The 27,156-nt window shown below is 38.6% G+C and overlaps 2 protein-coding genes across 6 annotated transcripts in view; one reads left to right on the top strand and one right to left on the bottom strand.

Annotated features, from left to right (window-relative positions):
• Positions 1-1,096, bottom strand: part of LOC145945031 (uncharacterized) — a 147,658-nt gene extending 146,562 nt beyond the window's left edge. For 2 of the 3 annotated variants that reach the window (XM_083053814.1, XM_083053816.1), the window contains exons 1-2: positions 1,016-1,096; positions 244-732 (exon numbers count right to left, since the gene is read on the bottom strand). In XM_083053814.1, the coding sequence (XP_082909940.1) occupies positions 244-283 (40 nt within the window). In that variant the 5' untranslated portion in view covers positions 284-732; positions 1,016-1,096. The other variant, XM_083053815.1, reaches the window with a different exon arrangement.
• A 1,515-nt stretch (positions 1,097-2,611) lies between these two features.
• Positions 2,612-27,156, top strand: part of LOC145945047 (G2/mitotic-specific cyclin-B3-like) — a 92,917-nt gene continuing 68,372 nt past the window's right edge. For all 3 annotated transcript variants that reach the window (XR_014426786.1, XM_083053858.1, XM_083053861.1), the window contains exons 1-2: positions 2,612-3,285; positions 3,560-3,646. The gene's annotated coding sequence lies outside the window, so the exon portion shown is untranslated. The remainder of the gene's footprint in view (positions 3,286-3,559; positions 3,647-27,156) is intronic.

Genomic DNA, 27,156 nt, shown 5'->3' with positions numbered 1-27,156 from the left:
TTACATTAATTTATACGCATGAAGCAAATTTATTATCTCATTGTCGATGGACTGAGAATATTAACGCGATGATATATATTCCGCTTCTTATTAAATGTCTAACATCGTCATAATAATGTATTCGAGTCAACAATGTTAACTGCCTGTCAAGATACGATGAATACGTTACTCGACGACGCTAAATCATCCCGAGCGGGTGAATAATTAGTCACAAGAGTGTAACGAATAAATGGATTTACTCACCTTCCTTCTCGCTCCAATCCTCGTCGTCGTCGTCGTTCATCCTCTCGCTCTCTCGACACAAATCACTCGCGGAAAAACGCGGCTAATTACGATCGATCGATATTCCGGCTTTTTAACGCATTTCGATTCCGGTAAATAACGAGATCGCGCGAGATCTCACTTTGCAACGGCACTCCCGACTTTCGCGACTTTCGAAATACTACGCTGCGCCAACAGCCAACTTCGCGACGCGACGAGAATACAACAACGATCGAGTTGAAAACTAATTCGCACCGTTATTTCGGTGACTTTATTACGCGCACTTTAAACGATTTTAATAACGCGCGACACTGTCTAATCGGCCCGTATAATATCGCACGATCTCGCGACGCTCCTCACTCGACCATACGAAAAGGTGTAATATGTATTCAAAAAACGCGGAAAAACGTCGCGGTAAATGATGACGTCACGAGTCTCGCCACATCTACCGTCCTCTGCTCGCTTGGAATGCTGTGAAGAAAGGAGACACGCAATCAAATACTTTAACCTGATAAAATATCCGAAATTGACAATGACTGAGCAGAAAGCTGGTACGCTATATCCAGCGACGCTAAATGATACATTGTATGAATCTAATGCCGATCTCGCTAATTGCTCACCTTAATTACTATAATAGGCTATGCGACGCTTTTCGATAACGTGTCGAATTAATAATCGCGATTCAGACGAACAAGCATATGCGTCTTAATAAGTAGAATGTATCGGCTCGCTCCGCCGTTTATGCGATACATACCGGTTACGGGATTCCGTTAATTATAGCTGCCCATGCTAATTAACGCGACGCTCCGATCGTCCGTCGTGTCGTGCGTGGGAGTGGGAGGCTCGATTACGAAAATGGCGGAGGAGCGACGCGACGCCAAGTTGCAGGGGTCCTACACTAGTGAAAAGAAGAAATCGATATTCTGATCGATGCCGGCGAATCGAATGAAATCGAAACTTTTATCACACACAATTAATGTCATATTTTCGAACGTAATATAATATCGCGATTAAAAAGACTATCTGTCAGCGCGATTGTAATCTTGATTGTATTATATCATTATAATGCGTTAATTACGATGTGACTATATAGTTACATATTTAATGCCCGATTCACATTTAATGAAAATATTACTAGATTACTAGATTACTAGATTACTAGATTACTAGATTACTAGATTACTAGATTTTAAGAACACGGATTAGGGCTTATATCTAACAAATTTGCATAGATGCATAATATATGGAAACAATATATATTAAATAAAATATACCGGGTGTCCCATTTTAAAGGACCCACTCAAATATCTCAGAAACACTGTGTTAAATCAAAAAATGTTTCCTACAAAAGTTGTAGGGTTTCGAGGGGGACATAACATAGTAATATTCATATGACCTTGGGCGGCGTCTCCAAGGTCAAGTGAAGGTGAGAATAAATTTTTTAAATGGAAACCCATATTTTTTATTATAACATCTTTTTCTACTAATTGATTTGAACAACTTTTATCTGAAGCATTTTTTTATTTTCTTCAAAATTCACCTTCTCACCTTCAAATTCTCACCTTCACTTGACCTTGGAGATGCCGCCCAAGGTCAAATGAATATTACTATGTTATGTCCCTCTCGAAACCCTACAACTTTTGTAGGAAATATTTTTCGATTTAACGCAGTGTTTCTGACAATGAGATATTTGTGTGGGTCCTTTAAAATGGGACACCTGGTATATGTCAACAATATATATGTTCTTATATTTTATAAATATAATGTAGTACAATCCGATGTATCGTATTTCATGTTTAATTATATACAAGTAACAGAAGAAAAAAGATAATAATTTGTATTAAAAAATATAAATAGAATAATATAATTCAATATTCTACAATAATTAATATTATTAATTAATTGTTGTAATTGTTACGTCTGTATTAACAAATCTCAGAATCTATACAGCCTCAAGAAATAATTCGATAAAATTTATCTATTATATAGACATTCCGTTTGACACTACAAATGCTTTTAATTGACCAGCCTGAACGAAAAAAGAAGCTTTGTTCCGATTGGTCAATCAGAGACGCCTTAAAGGATCGATCTATATACATATTTTATTAATGAGAATACTTAAATCTATTCTTCTCGAAAACATATAGAGAGAAGTAAATTTTACTCCCCGAGAATAATACATTACCATTATAGTGAATTTCGCGACGTATTCGAGTCTTAAAGTAAAGACCTTACTTCGATCGTAACCAGCGATCTAATTGCGATCTAACCCGCGACACGACGCTCTTGTTTGCTTTTTGGTTTTGGGTGATACACGTCACGCGTTTCGTGCGCGAAGTTGCTTGTCGTCAACGTACGATACGAGGCTGGCAAACGCGTTTCGTCGCGATCCGGAGTGATATATCGTATTAAGAGCACGGATTTACGGTACGTAATTGATAATATCGCGATACACGTGTAGGGTAATTGGTGCTCGGACGGATTGTCGCGAAATTCGATCACGCACGGCGGTCGATGAGCGGGGCGAGGTTGGCGACCCTTTGTGTGACGTCGGTGGCTTCGGTGTGAAGTTGCAAACTTTCGAACTTTCCGTTGGTGCATCAAGTGCGTCCTTGACGAAGGAACGAGTGAGAATCGCGAATATATCCCGCCGTTTCGCGTTTATCGGCTCGAAATAGGTCGAGAACGCCGCACAAAGTGGCGAGTAACGTGTCGCGTTAATCGGAGTCGCGTAATCGAGCACGAGTCGCCGTATCTTTCGCGCCGAGCGAATGTAACCTTTATCGCGAGGGCCGAGTCGAGCGGCGAGTTTCGTCGTCGCGTTCTTTACCCGTCGAAAACCTATCGAAAGTGTGTCGTACAAAGTGCCGAGTGCCTCGTATTCGCGTTATTCGGTAAACGCGGTTGTTATTAGTCGCGATTTTCCGCGATCGCGACTCGTATCCGAGTGTATTGTGTGTATGGGTGCGTGTGACGTCACGACGAAGGAGAGCAGATATCGGGTGACGAAGGGACATCGCACAGGTTGGATAAATTCATTTAACTCGGTTATTATATCGGTTGTGATTAATCATTTTATTCAATTGGAATAATGTGACCTCGCGATTATGTTTTTTATATACTCTTTTTTTCAAATTATATTATATTAAATGCAGAATTTACTATACAATTGTGAGCATGCATGTTAAATTTTTAATGATTTATATCATAAGTATTATTCTATTTGTTTAAGATGGCCAATATTCATGTGTGACGTTTTAATATATCATTTTCTAAGATTTTTATATTTTTTTTATAGGGTGACATTCAGGATCTACAATTCTACAGTCTACATTAGTCTACAACAACTGCAATACTACAATACTAGTACGCAGTTGCAACACCAGTGAGTCTTCGCAATACATCTTATAATTTTTAATTCTTCAGCTGCATCGTAACACTTACAATTAGCTAATATTGAAAGTTTTGCGACAGTGGCTAATGCAATTTTAAAGGATATATATGATTGAGATTTTGTTTCACTTTTATAATACTTTTATATTTTATTAACACTTTATTATATTTAAATTTTATTTTATTTTGTTCTAATTTCGATATTAAAACCTATTTTGCACAATAAAAAGATGTAATTGCGGTGAAATTTGTAATTTTGAAAGCTATTTTAATGCGTAGTAGCTGAAGAATTAATATGATAATTATATGTGAATATATATGTGATAATTATGATGCCATTACTTTTTTTATAATCTGATATATATATTTTATATTTTATTATACGTTACAATAAATCTGTAAAAGTATTTGCAAAAAATTATGAAAATGTATGTATAGTTATTTTTCTTTTGTATTTGGTTTGCAAACATAAATGCATATTTTCAGCATATAGAAAATTATGAATAAATGTATAAATTTAGCTGCCATATAATGTAATAATTTCAATTTTGTATAGAAAACAATGACTTTTCAGTTTAAATATTTAAATTTTATAAAAAGGAAAATTGTCATTTTTTATGCTTTATATGTAGAGTATATACTAAAATTAAATGAAAACCTTATATTTCTTAAATCTGTGCAAACAAATATATAATATTTTTTAAATATCAGTTTAATATTTAAATTCAACTTAATATTTAACTTTACTAAAAATAAAAAATGTCATTTTTTTAATACTTTATATGTAGAATATATACCAAAATTAAATGAAAACGTTATATTTCTTAAATCTATGCAAACAAATATATAGTTTTTTTTTATTTTAGTTTAATATCTAAATTCAACTTAATAGTTAAATTTACTAAAAGGAAATATGTCATTCTTTTATGCTTTATATGTAGAATATATACTAAAATTAAATGAAAACGTTATATTTCTCTTAAATCTATGCAAACAAATATATAATATTTTTGAATTTTAGTTAAATATTTAAGTTCAACTTAATATTAAAATTTGCTAAAAAGAAAAAATGTCATTTTTTATGCTTTATATGTAAAATATATACTCAAATGAAAACATTATGTTTTTGAAATCTGACTATGCAAACAAATATATAACATTTTTTGAATTTATTTAATCATACTGAGATTCGAGAGAGAGAAACATCGACATAATAAACTCTTGTAAATCAGATGTTAAATCGTATACGAGGAGTTTCTCACAGCACAGTGTCCTGACTTCACTGTACAGTAACACAATAGCGTTCATTGAATTAAAAATGGTGTACGGTAATGGCATCATGATCATCCGTGATTCATAAATCCGCGGATCCATGTATTAAGCCGTCCATAAAATATCCGCTTAATCCGGCGTTAAATCAAGTTCGCGCCATAACGCTCGAGGGTGATCGAGCTAGAAAAGTCGACCTGGTCGAATAGTCAGTCGGGGTCCCACATACGCGTCACTGGGTCCGGCTCGATCGGGTCCACATACGCGTGCTGTAATAATACACGGATCGGTCCGGTGTTGGTGGAGGACCTGCTGCATTGTGCAGCTGCATTCCACGATGCCACGATGTTTCTTCGATTCTATCCTCCTTGCCCCCTTTGCCCCCCCCCCCTTTATTCTGCTTTCTCCGATCGTGTTCTCCCCATATCTTAATTCTCCGCAGTAGCGCTCGACCTAAGACGAGGTTCCACGACTATTATAACGAAAAGTCATCTGTCAATGTTGACTTAGCGACGTCGAACTAATATTTGTCTTAAAGTCCGTCAAGTTTCTTTTTTTCTGATATTGTGTGGCAAGAATAAAATATTGAAGTATAAAAGTTGATACATGCATCTACTGCACTTGTACAAATTAGCTAAATAATTAATGGAATAAGAAAATTATAGATTTTTTTTTTCACATGCAATATATATTTTTACGAATTTCTTTCCAAAATTATTACGCACCAAATAATAATTTTATCAATTATAATAATATAAACGCTTTTTTATATCGAAACTTCTTTTATTGCAAATAAAAGACGAAATATTTTTTTCGTAATCAATATATTAGTATATCAATACTGAATGTTATGAAATATAATAGTTACAAGCAATATTAATTAAGAATTATAAAATTTGATTATTTATATATAAAAATGTGTAGTAGATATGTGTCAAGTCAGCCTACATATAACGTATGGAGAAAATAATAGTTCGTTCTATAAAGATAACGAAGTGTTATTTTTACATAAGAATGAAAAAAAACTTGTTACATTCATATATATTCGCCTCTCTTTATGAATTATTAAATAAAGGCAAATAGGTTCTTTCGAGACCTATTTTCCATAACTTCTTTTCATCGTAATCGTGCTGCTGCTGCTCGCTACTGTACTGTTTACACTATAACAAGAATCGCCCCGCTCTGTGAGATAAAACCACCGTGTTCTCCTTCTCGTGACAAAAACGCGAGGGTTGCCCAGTGCTATGGGGTGCGACGTTATTAAGGGCGTTCTTGAAGGCGAAATACGATCGTTGTCGTACGATGTGATTCCTCCTGCGAGGATTTTAAACGCGCTGTACAATTGTACGAATTGGAGTAACAGGAAAGGTCGAAAAATACGATGCTAAAAGATTAGCAGCTTTATTCGAGATAAAAGAATTTTTATAACATGTCACATCAATCAAGAAATTATATTTATCTTTTATATTTTTTATATATACTAAACAACACAAACGCGCGCTACGCGATTTTATATTAAAAAAATGATATTTTTATATTTTGTTTAAACTTGATTAATATTTTTTGACAGAAATCAACTGATTAAAGCATGAATTTCCTAATTAAATTTTAAAATAAAAATATGTTATAAAAATTAAAATAATGTTATAAATATAATATGTTATAATATTTTAAACTCGAATAATATTTTTTGACAGAAATCAGCTGATAACTGTCAAAAATATTAATCGAGTTTAAGGAATTATAACATATTATTTAAAACATATTATTATTTTAATTTTTATAACATATTCTTATTTTAAAAATTAATTAGCAAATTAATGCTTTAATCGGCTGATTTCTGTCAAAAAATATTAATAAAGCATTCATTTGCTAATTGAATTTTAAAATAATAATATGTTATAAAATGTAAAATAGTAATATGTTGTAAATAATATGTTATAATGCCTTATCTGCGATTAATATTTTTTGACAGAAATCAGCTGATAACTGTCAAAAATATTAATCGAGTTTAAGGAATTATAACATATTATTTAAAACATATTATTATTTTAATTTTTATAACATATTATTATTCTAAAAATTAATTAGCAAATTAACTCTTTAATCAGCTGATTTCTGTCAAAAAATATTAATAAGGTGTTAATTTGTTAATTAAATTTTAAAATAAAAATATGTTATAAAAATTAAAATAATAATATGTTTTAAATAATATGTTATAATTACTTAAACTCGATTAATATTTTTGACAGTTATCAGCTGATTTCTATCAAAAAATTATTAATCGCAGATAAGGCATTATAACATATTATTTACAACATATTACTATTTTAAATTTTATAATCTGTTATTATTTTAAAATTTAATTAGCAAATTAACGCTTTATTGATAAATTTTGACAAAAATCAGCTGATTAAAGCGTTAATTTGCTAGTTAAATTTTAAAATAAGATTATGTTATAAAAATTAAAATAATATGTTTTAATAAAAATGTTATAGTACTTTAAACTCGATTAATATTTTTTAACAGTCATCAGTTGATTTCCGTATCATTCTTTTTAACATATAATCGAGGAATAGCGCGCGCTTGTGTTCTAGTCCCTTTCTATAAAAAAGGCATATTAAGTCGATTCTCACAAGTATTGTTGCCTCTTTCGCAATGTTGATTAGCTGCCTCTATTTGCGTTGTGCATTATATTCATAGCATCGAGAGGCTGTCATCGCGAGGGTTAGCAGTTTGACAGTTTGTCCAAAATAAAATTAAATAAAATATGTTTTAAATAATATATTTTAATACTTTAAATTCGATTAATATTTTTGACAGTTATCAGCTGATTTCTGTCAAAAAATATTATTCGTGGACAAAGTATATATTATAACATTATATTATTTACAGCATATTATTATAATTAAAATAATAATATTTTGTAAATAATATAATATGTTACAATACTTTATCCGCGATTAATACTCTTTGACAGAAATCAGCTGATAACTGTCAAAAATATTAATCGAGTTTAAAGTATTATAATATATTATTCAAAACATAATATTATTTTATTTAATTTAATTTTGGACAAACTGTCAAATTACTAATCCTCGCGATGACAGCTGTTCGTTGCTATGAATACAACGCAAATCGAGACAGCCAATCAGTATCGCGGAAAAACGACAATAATGTCAATATCGTATTTTTTTTAGAAAGAGATAATATATATATCTTTTTTAAATAAACAACTTTTGAAAAGAAAATATTAAAAGCTATAGTTTTTATGTGTGTGCAATATATATTTTACATTTATGCAATATAGATTTTAATATTTTCTTTAAAAAAATTGTTTATTTAAGAAAGAGATAAAGAAATTAGAAAGTAAAATTCGCCTTTAATGATTCGAGAGATATATGTAATTAAAATATTATTGCGATTACCGAAAAGAAGAACACGTTGCATCAATACCGAGTTTCTGACGGAAATGTCGTATCGAATACAAGTTCGAAATCGATTCCAAAGTGATGCGACTGAAGTTCTGAATTAGCTAAGCCATCTCATCGGAGGGTCACGTGCTTTTCATCGACCCTTCCTCCTTAGTCCCCTCTCAAGTACAATTTCTTTCAGGGATGAGTCACTCTGTCGCGATTAAGAATTTCTTCCTTCTCTCTCTTTAGAACGACTCTCGATAACCGATAGTGTAACCATAAACAAGGAACCATTACATTCTCTCATCGAAATTTTTCATTATTTTTTCCATTTCCGAGAAAGCGATTCTCATCTTTTATATGCATATATAGGACGAACAGTTCCTTTTCTTTAAATAGAAGCGCAAAACTCTCGACTGCTCTAATTGTTGAGAGATCCATCATATTGTACTGTTTACCCTATCTGATAGATCAGCCCGGATGGTGGTCCAGGCAACCCCAATCTGTGGCATCCAGATAACGCGGATCCGCGGTCGCCCGTTGCGGATCGTTACTTTATTCAATTCATGCGCCCCTGCCCTTACCCTGACCCCCTTCGCCCTCGTTCGGACTGTGCGATTTTAAAAGCGCAGCTTGCTCGCGCGCGCGACACGTAACAATGACACCCTCCTTTTCGATTGGCCGCAACCCCTACACCTACAGACAGCGTATTCCGGTATATCCGGGATAATGGCGGGCTTCTGTCGAGACCCTCCTTTAAAGACGCGCCGTTCTTTCGCAAGCACGATCTAAATTAATCGACTCTGGTCGCGCATTCGTGTCTATCGAGATTTCCGACGCTCTAATGACAAGTTTAATATTTATTAAAATGAAAATAATGACAATAATAAAAATTATATTTGAGTCGGAAAATTAAAAATTAAAAAATTAATTCTCTTTTTTTTTTATTTATATTAACAATTATTAAAATTTATTTATTAATAAATTTAATAAATTAAATTTATACGATATTTAGAAGATTATAATTAGAAAATTATTATAGAAAATATATTTATAGAAGATTAAAATTATACTCTATTTACAGTTGATTATATGTATAATTTATAATTTATAACAAATTTTCTTTATAATTTTATTATTAAAAATAATTTCTCTCGATACTATTCATTGTAGAAAATGTAAAATATAAAATTACAATGTTTATTTCTACTTTATGAAAACGGACACGCGAGATTTATCTCAGATTTGTAATCTCGCATGTGTCATTCGATCTTTGCGGATATTATCGAAACCGGAGGAAAACACTCAATGTTTCAGCTACGGAACGCTGGCTAAAATCCTTGATCCTGCCCGACGATAGTCTCCCTCCTCCCTTTCTTTATCTAGCCGGATTCGATAGCCCTCAGGTATCCCCCGCGTGTCTCCCTAGCGGCTCTCGCGCGTCCGTAGTTTTGCATTATCCCCATTACTGCTGATTCACACGTCCTCCTTTGTGGCCTTTGTGAATCGCGACAATGCGCGACCGGAGTCCTCTTCCTCCGTCTAGCCGCTTCTTCTTCATCTTCTTCTCTCGCCGCGTCCTTTTTTTTTGCGTCACGAAAATACGAACGGCACCGTCGTAAGAGCCGGGCGGATGACAAACGACGGCATACCCCATCGACTCGATATAATATGCGCCGGTCGAACTTGGTCGAGGATCGCTTTGACCTCGTCCTAGTCGATCCGTTTCCTCTCTTTCTCGCCTTTTCTCGCCCTACGTTAAGTGCCTCGTCGGTCAAGCGGGATACCTTGTACGGTAGCATTAAAGGGGAAAGGGGGACGGAATAAAAGCTATAGCGAACTTATTCACACGAGCAATGTTCACACAAGCCGGCAATTTGTAATAGAATTGTGTAGCTTAAACTACACAATTTTTCTTTCAGTTGTCGCGATACAACTCCCTTGGATTCACACGTTCACCGTTTAAGAGACTGTATAAAAATATATACAATTTAATACAAACGTGATGTAATATATCGATTTAAACGTTAGAAAACAAACTGTTAGGAATTATTATCATTTATCTATCATCGGTTAACGTTCCACGAAATATAACGGCTCTCGCAATTGGACGTCTCCGGCGCGAATTATCGGACGTATAAATCAAATTAATCGACTCGAAGTAGACCGCTTCCTCCGTTCGAGCTCGAAGCAGCCTCACCTCTCTTTACACGGGGCTCCAGTCGCGTTCCAATTAAGCCACCTTACGTGAAAGTACCTGGTGATCCGTCGCATTGTGGCCTCTTTGAAGTCGGCCCGGTCCGTTTTCGGATTCCGCTGGGGGAAGCGAGGGCAGGCGGGAGGGAGGTCTCTCTCTCGAGGAGAGGCCTCAGCGGGAATAAAAGGTGGCCGAATAACACCAGTGGCCTGCGGTAGACACCCACTGAGAGTTATTAAACGACCTACAATGCTTGTTGCCGCGTCACCCATCTCTACCCGGCATCCGTGCGCGCCCCCGGCACCTTCAGAAGCCGTAATCAAATTCGTGGGGCGATAATTCGACCCGAAGGATGCTTTGCTGCAATGATAGAGAGAGCCGCGAGATCTCCGCGCGGCGCGCCGGCCTTTCTCTCGCTGAATGCCGACTCTGCACTTTGTGTGTTCGTTCTCCACACGTCGCAGGTTCATAAGACCTGCCGATCATACGCGCGGTACCAATCAACAAAGCAATTGACGAGTCTCTCTCTTTTTCTCTTTCTCTGCCTCTCTTTCTCTGTTTATAATTTCGCATAAAAATTGCCGACTGACGTGGCACGTAATTACGGAAATTTACGTCGCTTTAAATATGGGAAAATCTCTATTTATGGTTTGTTAATATGATTCGTTGCTTAACGTCGATTTATTAAAAAATTATTTTTGTGCTCTCTCAATTTGGTAATCGTTCGCTAGTGATTAAATAATAAAATTTTCAGCATAACTGTTGTTACTTTTCTTAACTTTAGGAATATAAAAATTAATTACGTTTATTAAATAAACTCGAGATTTATATAAACTTGATTATATACTTAAATTTCAAGATTTTTTTTTTTAATTACGGATGCGAGAAATTTTAAAGTTTTGCCATCCAAACTTATTGAGAACGACACTTTCGAAATTGCAAGGTCGCGAAGTTTGAGCTACTTTTAGTCAAGGTTTCTCGTTTCATTCTCGATATTCGCGCGACGTAATATCGAATTAACGTTGTATTAAATGACGGCAGTTAGATGATACACCGTGGACTCCCAACTTGTGTGTGCCCCGTGTATACCTGAATAAATTCTCCACGCCAGGTAGTCGAAAAGGAGTAATTCGTTTTCTCTCTTTTCGAGGACAACAATTACCAGCTAATTCGCCCGTGCGATTTCGAACGAAAGGATCGCGTCGTCGAAGGACGACGACGACGACGAGGGCGATTTCCAGGTAGGATTTAATTCGATACCGGGGGAGGGTGAGAGACAGGGAAAGAAAGAAAGGTGCGGGGACACACGTTCTATTCTCGAATTCGACTGCGACAGCCGTAAAATGGAGAAAAGGATGTATTGTGCGCGCGCATTATGGATTAACGCGAACGATGGACAAAGGGAAGGTGCGCATGTGTCTGTGCTGCACACGTGGGATAATATCCTTTCGATTATACAACATCGCGCGATATCGACATTACTAGTATAGCTGTATATCCGTTAAATCTGCGTTTATTGCCAATGTCGGTTATTGTCGGATATTTTTTGAAAATCTGATTGTGTTCGTGGCATCTCTCGAAATTATCGCGTTTCGAAATAATTCCCTCTTAAAAAAAAATACATTATTGCTATAAAATTGACAAAAATAACTCTAAATATTATAATTTTGTCTCTCTTACTTTTTTTAGAAAAATTTAGAATAGAATATTTAATTTTTACAGTTTGCGAGGCTCACTTTAAATATAAATTGCTTAACTATACTCTAAAGATTTTACTTGTTATTTTAGTGATAATTATATTTGTTAATGTCTCATGACGAAGTTTCAATTTATTTAGTTAAATAAGAAATCGTGGTTAGAGGCAACCGACATTAGCCCTGGAAATCGTTCGTCAGTCACTTCCGATGATGGAAACACGAAAAGGAAACAAACGACGGGTATTACCTGCGCTTTTCGAGCCCTTCTTTGAACGATCGACGCTCGCATTGTTGCCGAAGAAAATGCACGCCGATGATTCCATTTCGATCAATGACACATCGGGAGTTCCTTCGACCCGTCGCGATCGATTGAGTTTCTTTTTTCTCATTCATTGCCCCGGATTTCCTCCTCTTCTCCCCTTACTCCCTTATACTCTGAATGCGAAAAAAGGGAGGTAAAGAGAGAGACGATCCGGAAGGGGCGCTAGACGAAATATTATTTCCTTTTTTCTGAGTCAACCCTTTTCCCGAAAGAAACATTGACAGACAAATCCTGCGATAAACAATCGAGTGTGATCGATAAACTGAAACCTTTCCTGAACGAATATAACGAAAATTGTTCCATAATAATTGTTGCATTTATATGAAATAAGAGACGTGTGTGTGTGAATTAAATTTTACAAGTGCGAAAAATAATAATATAGCTTTTACAATAAAAATTGTTAGAAATTTTAATCACATGTAATATATCTAAAATTAAATTTGTACGATTTTTTTCAATTCATTTATAGTGAAAATATTCTTTTTAAAACGTTAAATAATTTTAAGATTATTTTTTAATACATTGTGAAAAAACGCGGTTTGTATTAAATATTGTTTTAAAAAATTATGAAAAGAACTAATGCCAATTGTAGCAATCTCTTTTCCTATTAATAATAATTAATCTTTCTGATCCCGTAAAAAATTACATTGTGATTCATTGATCCATAAAAATTCATGACACTCGAAAAACGTCAAGAAGAATACACAGTTAATATAAAAATCTTAGCTGCTACATATCTATTATGAATTGATTGTAAAGTCACTCGATGAATGCAACTGTAAAACGTTTCGTCAAAAATTCCATCCGGTGGTGTGATTAGTTCCGCGATCGTAATAGGTGGTCCCGCGCCGCCAATTTCGGCGGAACCGAACGGCGGTCTTATAATCAAGAGAGTATCGTTTAAACAACAGTCGATCGATCCGCCGAAGTTCCGTTTCTTCGACGGCGAATGGAAGCGGCCCGTTTTGTGGGCCTCACTCGCGATAATAATAACAACAAGACCATTCTTTCCTCTCCCTGTTCCTCGCGCGCGTTCAATTTTCTCATTTTCTCCGTTCTCGGCCGCTCTTTCGAGGCAATCGTGACTGTGCGCTATGATTGTTCGATCTCTTTCGATCGTTCCCAGGTGGTCGATACGACTACAAACGATACGCGCGTATCGCACCCGGCTATCGAGACAGAAGGAAGCGATGAAGGCGCGTCTCTTCTCTTCTCTCTCGTCCTCCTTTTATTCCCGCCTTTCTTCTTGATAATGAACACCCGGGCTACCGAAAAGAGCGCATGGCATATGGTTGCCAAAAGTGGCTACCGGCGGGACTAATATCCTCCGCGATTTTGCCGCGAATCGCTATCAGCGAAACTTACCGTTAATCGACGATTTTATATATATTCGGCCAAGGCGATTTCAAGTCGAGACTGTCGGATTATATTCTGCTTGCTCAACACGGTAAAAGAAACACCTTCAATTTGATAATTTATTTAAATTAAAATGAAATTTCGCATTGCCATAAATTGATGCCTATAGCCTTAATCTGCACAAAGTGACAAGGAATTACTCAATTCTTCTTATTTACCGATTATATACTTGATATACTTGACAAGATTTAAATTTAATAACTTTAGTGTCTATTTGGGCTTGTAGTTTTATATGCTTTGTTAATCTCATGTTTTCGTGCCCATTTATCTTTCTCTTTCCCACAATATGTCTTATTAATATAATAATATATAATATAATGTTATATTCATTATATAGTAAAAGTCTTATTAGAAATATTATGTGTTTCGTAATTGATTTTGACTCCCTTTATTAAAACTTGAATTTTTGTCTATTTATTCAATACTTCATCATGGTTAAATTTTCAGACGACAATTTGACTTCAATTATATTTTTTCTCTCGCAAATTGTGAGTAAAACTTGATGGTGGATAATGACTTTCGATCTTTAAAAATATCCACGAGTATTAACACAGCCAATATCAAATCTTTTTCACAATTTTTTTATTTGATCGTTTGTATTCCACTTTTTTCATTTTGCTTTCACCGAAGAAAGTCCAGTCTAGGACAGAACCGATTATATCTTGCGTCATTATTTATAAGCGATTTGGGACACGTTTGTATTCTTCAGTCATAAATATGATATGTGAATTTTAATTCATTAAGAGTTTCGCGAATTGTTAAATTTATGAGTACCAATATATTGCACGTGCATTCGTTTTATTTGCTACTCTCAAGCTGTTCTTTATTTTATTTACATTTTTTAATAGATATAATAAAATGTAAAAAGATTTTTCAGCAAACATATTATAATATATTTAAGAACGCATTCTCTTTCAAATCTACATAAGATGCAGATAGAAACGTGGATATATAATGGTGTAACACACTCTAACAATAAAACCAAACTCATTAATTTACATTACACACGAGCACACACTCGACTTTAAAATACACCAACAAATAAAGAGTTAATCGAGCTCGTATTCGACGAGGGCGTGCATAATCACCTTTTGCCCTGCTCATCGCCCCAGGGGAGAAAGAGAGAGAGAGAGAGAGAGAGGGAGGGAGTTGAGATCGGGGGACACCACCGGACACTGGAGTTTAATTTAGTGTCCGAGTGCATGCGGCCTCGGTATAAATATTTTTATTTATCCGAATGACGCGCCGGGCCGCGGAAATAAGCCGGTAATTTACGTCCACGGACGGGGCGGGTGCTCTCCGGTGGGAATTTTTGGGCGATTTATGGGATTCCGGGCACGGCCACGAAAGCGGAGAATTAAGGAGGCACATTGTGCACGGTGTCGCCGGTGGCGAGCGAATCGTCCGATAAAAACGTGGATTAGGAGATGCAACCCAGTGGAAACCCGTCCCTCTTTCTCTCTCTTCATTTCTAACTGCCCTCGCGCGATCTTTGTCTTCCTTCTTTAATTAGGAGAATACACGACTCTCTTGCCAATAAACCAGTCGGCAGCGGAAACCAATTACGAACAAAAAAATTGTCGAAATATATTTCCAAGTTTAGAATGAAAGACTTGTATTTCCGGTTTCCGGTAACGAAGCATCCCGATTTATCGTATAGTAATAAGAGATAGACGCGGCACGCGCGTTCACGCTATTTACACACACAAATACCGTGCGTATTTAAAGATACGCCTATTTAAAACTCGCAACGCCATACATACACATACATATGTATATACGCGGGGAGAGATATCCAATTTTATTGTTTGCACACATGATTACACGACGCGGACGGCCGACCGAGTCCGCCATGTTGTAATGCCGTTTATTGAGAGGCGTGTTATCTCGGACGCATATATACGTAATTAAATTGTTTATACGAGCGATTACAGCGTGCGTATAGCTTGTAAATTGCCGGCGCGCACGTGCGATTGTCGACAATTGTGCAGCGTGTATACGTGGATGCATGTGCATATACGGTATAAATTCGCGCGCTCTAGCTCACGCACACGCACATGCGTGTGTATATATACATATGTATGTGGTCAACTGATATAACACGTGTCGCAACCGTATCGCAACATTATGGGACGGTGACGCCTCGCGTTAAATTCGCTCGTGGATCCCGAGAGCGCTCATCGTCTGCGCTCGTCGGAAATTTATTTGTCGCGTTTACACATGTGCATATCTCCCATTGTACGTGCGTAATGCACGCGGGTGCATTACGCGTTTCGCGAGGATGATGATCTGGTTAAGCTCGCGCGGGCGTTGCATTCGAAACGCGTGTTACATTCAGGGAGAATTTATCTATCGCGATGCGCCCGTTGTCTCTGCATTGTTATTATTAATACTAGTGTGTGTAATTATTTCTCTCCCCCCCCCCCATTTTCTGTCAGTTTCCGTCCCCTTTCTCTCCCTCTCTCCCTCTCTCTGAAGAATTATTTCTCTCAGGATAATTTATCGTGTTGGAAATAGAATAACCATTCACTATGAAAAGCTGTTGACAACAACGCAGTTTCATAAAGCAGATATTATAACAAAGTTATAATTTATTGATGTAATTTAGCATTTTTCTTTCAGAGAGAAAAAGAGAGATTTAGAGGCTTTTTTCAATCAAATTTTCTATATTTTCTAATATTTATTCGCGTATCTATAATTTAGAAGCTGTCGATATCTCTCGACATTATTGTTGAAATATTGTAATCTGTTTTAAATTGAAGAAAGAATTCATAGATGAGAAAAAAAAAGAAATAGACGAAACTTGAAACATATATCTATTGTGTCGGAGAAAATTTCGTTCATTTTTAAATTTGGGACTTAAATTTTCTGGCGATTTATTTAACGTAAACGCGTTATTTACGAATACGAGAATCTCGGTCTATTATGTAGGATTCCGCTGAAAAATCCTTTCATCGAGAAACGCGAGCGAGCAACCGACTCCGCGATCCTTTCACGACGAAACGTCCGCGAAAATTCGGAATTTTGTCCTCCCCTTCTCTCTCTCTCCTCTCTTTTTTTCGTTCCTCCTCCTCCGTCTCCTCTCGAAACGGAAAAAATAGGGATAGGACAAGGAACGGCAAGGGGAAAAGAAGGGGAGGGAAGAGAGTAGTTGCCCTCGTGCGTGTACACAATGCACATTTTTCCGGGACGCCGAGAATTCCTTCTCTCCGTTTTCCTCGACTCGCGCAATTCCCCTTTCCTTTCTCCTTTCTCCCCCTTTTCTCCTCTCTTCCCTCCCTTATCCCCCATTTCTTTTCTTTCCCTGGCTTTTTCGCCGCGTCGAACGAAGGTTGCTCGACTTTTCGCGTGCTTTAAAGAAAATTCACAGATTCCCGAGTCGGCGAAAGACCTCCTTTGAAAATGCGAGCGCGCGCCTCGACCAAGAAAGAAGAATTAATTTCTCGCTGCTTAAAGGCCCACTTTTACGTGACGCTAAATGTCCCGACCTTTGTGCGATCATGACTGAACCATTCATCTATCTGCAAGAATAAAATTTCATCAATTTTCGAAACGGTTTAGTTTCCCCGTTGTTAAATAAATTAAACGTAATCGGAGAAAGATGATTTTTTAATTTCCAATTTTATCGAACTTTTTGATCGAGAGACATTAAATCATTTCATTATAATAATTTAAATAATATATTAAAATGCATTAAATATAATACAGCCTGACATTATTTTTGTGGAAAAAAAAAAAAAAAAAAAAAATCATTTTGATTCCACTGATAACAGTGTCCCTTTGATCCGCAGTCAATGGGAGATTTCTAATCACGGAGGTGGGTCTTTGTTCGTTCCTTTTGTTCTCGATGCAGTCGCGATGCCTTTTCGTAAAACTGAGATGCCATTCGATGCATTCTCGTCGCTTTTTTATTAACGCGCACCTAATTACATTTTTCTCTCTTTTCTTTTCCTTCCCCCCTTCCTCTCTCTCTCTCTGCTTTCTCCTGCACTACGCGACGATTCGATTCGTCGTTACTGAATGCCTGTGCCCTGTACTCAATAAGGCGCACGCTTGCCGTTATTCGAAGGGGAGAGAGGAGCCCTTGGCTCGCCTCTTGTCGGTAATTATTCGCCAAGTGGTAATAAATTGAAAGCCAGGCAGCGATAAGGCGGAGCCGGGAACGCGGTTGCCTTCGAATGCTGCCTGAATGCCACGAAAGAGCGCAGCTTTTTTTCCGATCTAAGGTGTCGCCTTTAGGTTGCGAGGGGAGGACAGAGAGAGAGGTCCCCGAGGATCTCCGGAATCAAGAATATTCCTTCCATTTGCGTAGAATGTCAATAGGACGAATACAAAAAAATCAGGACTAATCCGAAATGAATGACATCTCTTTTTTTCGTATGCTATCTATATAGTAATTTTATTGACCTTTTCTGTGCAATGCGATTTTATTTTCCTTTTTCAAAGAGATGTGAGGATCTCTCTAAGAATCGAATGGCAAGATGTCTTTTGAAAGTGCCTAATTATAATTTAAATATATTATTTGTATATATAATATGTATTTTTTGGATTCTTTTTATATGTATGATATCGATTGATTTGATCTTACTTTATTCTCACGTATACGTGAAATTTTATATTTGTGCAAAGCTTTTTTCGCATATCCCCCAAGATTTCCCGCACTAAATAGACATCTGTTTGTCGCGTATCGCGATTCGCGGGGAGAGAGTTTTATTTTCTCGTCGGATTCTATTCTTGCGGCCGGTCGGTCGCCTGGAAAATTCACTCTTAATCGAATTATTCTGGAGCGAGCGCGCGATAAGCTGCGTCCCTGCGCGCGATACTCGCCTGAATGCGTCTAACTAAAGGCGGAGAGGCCGCCGCCGCCGATCAAGAGAAATGGTTTTGGCATGCAGATTCGAAGCCAGTCTGTCTCCCTTCCCCCCTCTCCCCCTCGTCGCCACCCCCGCCCATCCCTTTTTGCGACCCTATGCAAGGTGTTTTGTACTCGCATGCGAGCTCGCCCGCACGGAAATCCGCGACGTGTCTCGCTTGTAGCACGACCGTGGGCGTGTAACGTAACACGCGTGCAAGTACTGGGTACTGGCTCGAGTAATATAGCGGCATTTGAATTCGTCGGAATATATCGTGACGTCGGTTCTTTTTTTTTTTTTCTTTTTTTTCCCCCTTTTTTTTATTTCGTTCGATCGCGTGGGTTTCCACGGCGATTTTGTCGCCGTTCGATACGCAACGCAGTCAGCAATCAGCTCATGAACACGGGATATTGAAAGGATGAATAAGGAAAATTTAAATCCAAGTTTGATTTCTAATACAGCTCTCCTATATGGCATGGGTATGTTTTAAAACGATCGTGTTATTTATTACATATTGTCGGATCTCTCTCGAAAATAGCTTTCGTTATTCGCTGCGACGAAAAATTTCTATCGTACCCGATACATAATAATGAATTTAAAAAGCACGGAGGAAAGAAATAAAAATTCGTGACATGAAAAGAAATTATACGCTTATGTTAGAATCACATAATTGCAATACAGTATCTGAGTGTGTCTAAAGTCCTAACTAAATAATGTTTAGGAGACTGAACACTGTGTGCAGGTGCACTCGGTGTGTTCTCGTAAACGCGAGGCAGGTCGCATTATCGTCCTTCCTTCCTTCCTTTTCCACGAGTGGAGTATAGCGTTGAGCTTGATGTATGGCTTTATAAATGGCGGATTTACATATTTTCCGCGTTTAAACGCGCCCGTCGAAAACTGGCACGTGTGTAGCCTAATCCCCCTTGTCGAGCAGCGAGAGCAACCAGGGAGAATCGCAATTATCAATCATCTCCTTTGCATATACCAGCTTGTATTTAATTTTCCCGTACAAACTTAAACAATATACGTTGTATGGTATAACTTCCTTAATTGATTTAATAAAAATAATTGAAGAGCAATATTGTACAGCGGAAATGATAATTTTTCAGCGAACGTTATTCGAGAAGCTTAAGATTGAGGCTCTCGGCCAAGATCTCGTCCGACTATTCGATACAGTTTCTCGATTATGGCTCTGTAGTAAACGCACTTATCAGATCTCGTGAAAGTTATAGGAAGCTAGCGGCCGTGCTCTTCTCTCGGTTGGTTTTACGACGCGATTTTTGCGACAAAACGTTCCATTTGCCCCGCTGTATCCCCTCAATGACGGCGACGTCTCGATTCTCCACTTTGGTCCTCGAGAGCGCTTGTCGAAAGCGGAAACTTTGGTGCTTCTTCGGCATAACGACCGAGAGAAGTCCCGATCGCAAACGAGCTCTCGCTCGAGAGCGAGGGAGGGAGAGAGAGCGTTCTGATCTTCCGGATCATTTCCGCGAGTTAACCGCGGAGCGACTCTCTCGGGGCTTGCCATCTCCGTGACTTGGCACACAACCGGTTACCATTCACCCTGTCGACGCGCCCGAGGAATTCCACGAGTCTCGAAATTATCGCAAAAAGTAGTAAAGTAACCCCATTGAAATAGTTTTGCTTTCGGAGTCGATTACACGTAACGACATTTATCTGTCTCTCGGCACTTTGATAGTTTTCAGATCTATAATATATCTGTAGATATATATATTTTTAAAATAATAGCATTACTTTGTTTATTAAGCTACAATTTTCACTGTTTTACATAAAAAAGTTTAAACCATTTTCTAATTATGACATGGAGACTCGTTGATATGATATAAATTTTAGTATCTATATTTATGAATATTCATTTATTCCAAACCCCCGCACGCATTCTCGAATAAAACCACTATTCCTTAAATAATACGGAGAAGACGCACGCGCATGGCGTAAATCGTTGACGCATTTCCCGAAGTTGCTATGCGTCGCGCGCGAGGCGAGACGACCCTGGGAGGGCACGATTTATGCCCTACGTAGGTATCGGCGATAAGCATAAAAGTGTCTCGGCAAAACGGCCGATACACAAGACGCGTAACGCCGCCGAGTCGGGGGATTAGGATCGCGCGTGAATGGGAGAAAATGCGAATTGATACGGTCGTTAAGAAGACCCTCCCAGGGCTCGAGAAGAGAGAGATCTTTTCGATTGCGGCGCACCACCTCGATTCTATGCCTCTTGTGAGGACTCGCGACCTTTGCGCCATTTATCTCGCACGTATATGAGACTTTGCTGTGAACTTGTTAGCTCGACTTAATTTTTTCTCGCGAAGCAACGAAATGCAAATGTCATAAGTGATGGAATTTTTTTACTATTCGAAGAACAAGATTTCGCTTATTTATTCTTTCGTAATTTGTACGTCGAAAATATTCAGGGAGAATGCGATATCTCACGGAATAATCATAAGAATTATTTGAAAATGTGATCTCACGCTGCCCTACTAACTAAGAATCCTTCTCACCTTTTGCATTTCTTCCGCCGCGGTTTCTTCTCTTAACCAGGAAATATACGAGAGCAAATGTTCGTGATACAATAATGTGCGATGCCCGAGGAGTTTCTTCCTTGAAGAGCAGCGCCTTTCGCAGCCGGTATTGTAAGCGGGACACGCTCGGATCTTCATGAACCTCTGTCTCCGATCGCGCGCCGCGTTTCTGCATCCGGTAGGGAAAAAGTCTGAAAAGCGGCCGATGTGTGGGTCTCGCGAGATGGAGAAAGGGGATAAGAGAGAGAAACAAACTCGAGGATAAAAAAGAGAAAGAGAGAGAGAGAAAGCCATTCACCCGACTTTATTCTCGGCGGACCTGCATAATGCTCGCGGTATTCCGCGTTTTCTTGCGAGACGCGGCCATTACGAGCACGCGAAACAAAGAAAAAGCATATCTATTATCCCGGACCGTGTTGCCATCGCGTCGCGTCGCGTCGCCCGGTAGGATTAATCCATTCCGTGTCATTATATAATGTAGGCACACCGACATTTGCATCCCTCTCCCCACGTTGTGCATAGGACGTTGTACGCTAACTGTGTCGCATTGTCGCGAGCGCATCTCGCAAGGGCTTGTTGTTGCTCGCGAGAACTGAACTCGTGTTTGTTGTCGTCACCGCCCGTGTTTGAGAGAACATTGCGGGATGAATTGCATTCGCCACTCGCGCGATATATCCATTAGAAAGATAAAGTAGGTAGATGGAGATTAGAGATCTCTTATTAATAAAGTGTCATAAAGCTCTTTAATTTTTTAAATTTTAACTATTGGATTCGGGATATCGTGGAATATAGCACAAAAATCCCACGCTTAGATTCTGAAATCCTCAGCGTCTTGCTCCAATATACATCTCTCACATGAGCCAATTAATATTGTTACAGATTATTAAAAAGATATATATTCAAGAATATTGCATAATCATGGAAAACATATATGAACAAAAAAATTAATTATAAATCTAAAATGAAACATATATACTTTTTGTCGAGTTTTTCATATTGAATGATGTAGAAGCGAATGATCGATCTTTCTTTGTACACGCATTAAGCGAGTCCGGATAGGATGGTCTCGATCCACGTGTCGCCGTTGCCGATTCACGCTGGTAAACGATGTTTTTCCGGGGAACGCGCAAACGCGAGCAAGAAGCGACCCCGAAGAGCCATTTTTCCTCGGTCGGGGACTGAAACAACCGGCCGGGATCATTAATTACGCTGACGTACCGTGACCTTTTTTTCGACGCCGATTTTCTGGAACTAATCCCCGCGGAACGCAGAATCATGCAGATTCGGCCTTTATCATCGGCGGACGGGCCACGTGACGGATCGTCGTCGCTTGAAGCGATTTAATCGATATAACACGCCTCATATGTCTGCGCGACTCTACTCTTAAAATTTTTTTAACACATGACGTATTGGAAATATTTTCAAACTTGTACAGTTTTTTCTAGTTTCTCACGCAATTTTTTTTTGTTTTTTTAATCAAGCATATACAATGCAAGACTGAATCCTCTCAAAGTCCAAGGTGTGCGAAGGTAAACGAAAGATGGCACGATAAATAACTAGGACTAATAAATCCGACAAACGACTCTTTACTCGATTCTTGGTGAATGACAAAAAATATGTCAAATATGATTCGACGAAGCCGTTAAAGTACCGGCAGTTTCGCGACAATAGTAACAACGCGTACAACACATAATCTGGCAGAGAACGCGTCACGCGCGCGTGCACGCGTGCTCTCTCCGCGCGTTATACCCCTCACCCGCAATCCCCGTCGTTCGTACGGCAGGTACATGTATATTCTCGCTCCGGCACTCATACATACCCGCGGATGAAGTCGTCGGACATACGTACATATACACGCACACTTGCATACACACACACACACACATATATACTAGCAAAAAGCGCCAGCAACCATTCCGCCGAGTTACAGACGCAGAGCCTGTTTGCAGGGTTGAGTTGATACAACATTAACAACAAGTCGTTAGATAGATGAGGTACGCACCGGGGTTTGCTGTTGAGTGTAGGAAGGGAAGAGCGGGAAAGGGGGATATATAGGTGGTGGCTGTGGAGACGCGAGCAACGGATAACACGTAGGAGGAGAAGGAAGGGAAGGTGGAGAAAGCAGGGGGTTGCGAGTCGCACAGGAGGCGATGTCGAAGCTGTTCGCCTACGCGGAGGGTGGTGGAACCCGGAGCGATGTGGAAAGGGGAGGGAGTGCAGCGCAGAAGAGAAAGAGGAGGAGGTGGAATGACGATGGAGGTGGAAGAGAGAGTGCCACAATGGTCGCTATGGTAACGCTGCGCTAACCCTCAGAGAGAAAGGGAGAAAGCGAGAAGGAAAGAGAGAGAAAGAGAAGAGAGAACTGAGGGAGTGAAAGGGGGAGAGAGAGAAGCCTCCGACTCAGGGACTCTATTTCCATAATCTGCCGCTTTGTCGATTCTGAATTATGCGACTACGCTCCTCCTCACCCCCGCCTCCTCATCTCCCTTCCCGCGCATTGCGTTCCTTTTCCTTCATCCCCTTTACGCCGCCATTCCCCTTCCCCCTTCTGCGACGGCGACACCGTCTCGTTCGCCCCTGAACCAAGTATCCGATTATTTGCTCGAAATCGATTTCACGTGTTCGGCCCGCTTTTGCATTTGTACAAGCGCGCCCGTACGGCGAACATCGTCCATTGTACCCCCGACGTCATGGGCGTTTCGCCCTTCGGGCTTGTCCTCGTCCTTATCCTCGTCTTCATCCTTCGCTTCATTGTTGCTCACCTTCCGTCGATGGCGTCGATTTGTGACGATCTCCGATCGGCATCGAATTTCTGCTCGGACTTCCGTGTGATGAAGAGAGCAAGAAATTCTCTGCTCTTTCTCTCTCCCTCTCTCGATTGTTTGACTTTATATCTTGCGAGATCAATCAGCTGTCAAATCTATAAATCTTCATAAACCTTTAAACAGCATCCTTCCATTGTTAAATCTTTTTCAATATATGTATATATAGGACATGACTGTCTGAATTCTTTCTCTCTTTTTCACCTTCACAGCTTTACAAATTATATTTCAAGCTTTTTAAATTCTTTTCGACCTTTAAATGATTCGAATATTTAGTCTCTTCAAAATTATTATATTTTCTGACTTTTAGAATCAATATCGAATTCTTGAATCTCGTTTGCTGAATATTATTTCTCTTTACTCTTGCATTTCGCTTTAAATCTTTGATACTTTATTTATACAATTAATAAGAAAATATTAGAATTATCTCACATACATTGAATTTATTATATCACGTATCAGTCGAGCTTGTATATATTGAGCTTTCTTTTACTAGAAAGAATCAGATAATGTGAAATATTTCTTTAGATTGAAAAACAATAAACGGAATAATCACCTTCGCCTTCTTCAAGGAATATCTTTCGTTAGTTACACCATCTGGAGGCGTTTGTTAATTCCGAGGTAATTAGTTTAACGAGAGGAACGGAAGAGAATTCGATGAAACGCGCACGTTGGAAAGTAGTTCGTTCGAAGAGGGCGGCTTTTCATCGTCAGTTGAATTTCCAGCAGCTGCCCATTGTTCGGTCTCCATTGTTCTAGTATCTCGAGGGCGGCGCTTCCCTTTGTCTCCACCCTTTGTACCTTTCCGTGGCCGGATTTCTCGCCTCCTCGCGCCAGCGCGAGAGAACGATGATGCCGGGCGAGAGAGATCGAGGGGGAGAGAGAGAGAGAGAGAGAGGAAGAGAGACGTTTGGGGTGGAAAGGGGTGGAGTACAAACGCGGGTAAAAAGGATTCCGGAAAGGGTAAGAGACGGCTGGTCTCAAATCGGACGGAACGTCACGCTTCTGTAATTTTTTCCCTTCCATTGTCCCGCGAGAATGCGCGATCCTAAAATCGAAACGCGCCGCTTCGTTAATTAAATTCGGGGCACAAGTGCGGCGAGACTGATAAAGACGGTAGAAACTAAAAGTAGATTGAAAAGTTTGAAGAAACTCTAGCTACTTGTTCAATCGTTATTCTATTAAGGGGGGTTGACAAATTTAATAAAAATTAAATTTGATAAAAAGATCTATATAAAATATTAATTAAACTGTTATTAGAATTAATCGATGTTTATCATTCTTTAAATTGATTTCACTATCTCATTGCATTCCTCTCTGGTATCAATAAAAATTATTATTTTTTTATCGATATGAAATATGCATCTACAATTTGAATGCAATTGATAAAATTAGAGAATTTACGATAGCGTTATCTGTCCTGTCCCGATCTCTCAAAGTAACCGTCCGACGAAATGCCTCGACTAAATCTCGCTCATCGGGGCGGCAACCCCCTCTGCCCTCCCTCGACCTTCTTTCGCGAGAAGCGAAACCCTCGACCCTTCCGCGCACCGGACACAGGAAAGAGAGAAAGCCTCCGTCATCCATCTTCGTAGAACAAAGTACGGCGATCCACTTTCGTGGCCGAATGCGAATCCAATGCAAATCCTACGCCGGATCTCGACAATGGGCGACCTAGCGATATGGTAATGTCCTCCCACGTCGATCCTGACGAACACATACACTGCTCCCCCTTCCACGTATGCACTGGTGTGTGCCGAGTACACACGTGTTCGAAATGCGTTGTACACTGTTACCTACACCGGTAAGTGTCCGTGCCACGGAGAAACTTTGAATATATGTACTAGCAGGACCGTAGAAAGGATGCGTACCACCCTGATATTCGAGATGACGCATGATTCATTAACGAAAACGTTAATTGAATAAATCTAGAGATATTTTATTACGATACGAGAGTAATTTATATCATTATCAAATTGTCAAAAAATTTATAGTTATTAAATTATTGTTATAATTATAAATTAAAAATCTTATATTAAATTTAATTTAAAGATAAAAATCAAATTAAGTTATTTAAAAATTATTTTTAAAATTGTGCGAGAAACTACAATACTATTTATACAAAGAGACACGTTCAAGAACAAGAATTATCTATAATCAATCGGCGATGTGTGAATCTCTGTGTTACGAAACCGGCTCGTAACCGCTCATGGTTGCTCGTAGTATTTCCGGAGTTCGAGGGAGCTTCTACAGCTTTTTTTCTCTCTCTCTCTCTTTCTTCCTCTATTTTTCTTTCTCTCTTCTAGTATATATTTTTTCGCGACGATATAGGACCGCGCGCTCGCGCTCTCGCGGGGGATGGAGAAGAAAGAGGGGGTGGATAGAAGGCCGATACAATGCCGGCCTCTCCCGCGAGTCGACTTTCCTTGATACATCGCCATTGAGCCATTGTCCGCCTTCCAATGCCCGAACGAAGGACTCCGAGGACGAAAAATTCAATTCAGCTTTTAAATTATTCTCTCCCCCTCCTCCCTTTCCGACCGTAGGGCCGGCTTTCGAGGACGAAAAAAAAATAACGTCAGTTACGTCGCTTCGTCGTACACTCCGCGTCGACGGGGACGATCTCTCCCCCTTCCCCTCATAATCGTAATGAGATCCATTCGTTTCCGCGAGTATAATGAGACGTTCCGGGAGAGAAATGGAAGACGAACGCTAGAGAGAGAGAACGTCGTGTTTATCCCGCTCCTGAAATCATTCTCGGAAAATTCGGATCGATGGATGACGATGTCATTGAAGTATCAGTTACATTTTGTTTTAGGCATTAAAAACAAGCTTTAAATATTAAAATATCATTAGTTCATTCTACGAACAAAATTTACAGAATACAGTTAATATAAAAAACCAAAACAAACGATGAATATTTTACGATGTAAAATTATTCCCAATTCGTCGGATTTCCCCCGATTC

The sequence above is a fragment of the Prenolepis imparis genome, unplaced genomic scaffold, assembly GCF_030444845.1.
Source record: "Prenolepis imparis isolate NDT839.2.m4 unplaced genomic scaffold, iyPreImpa1.0 SCAF_14, whole genome shotgun sequence".
Taxonomy (NCBI): Eukaryota; Metazoa; Arthropoda; class Insecta; order Hymenoptera; family Formicidae; genus Prenolepis; species Prenolepis imparis.
Note: the sequence above shows the minus strand (reverse complement) of the source record. Positions and strands in the feature narration are given on the sequence as shown.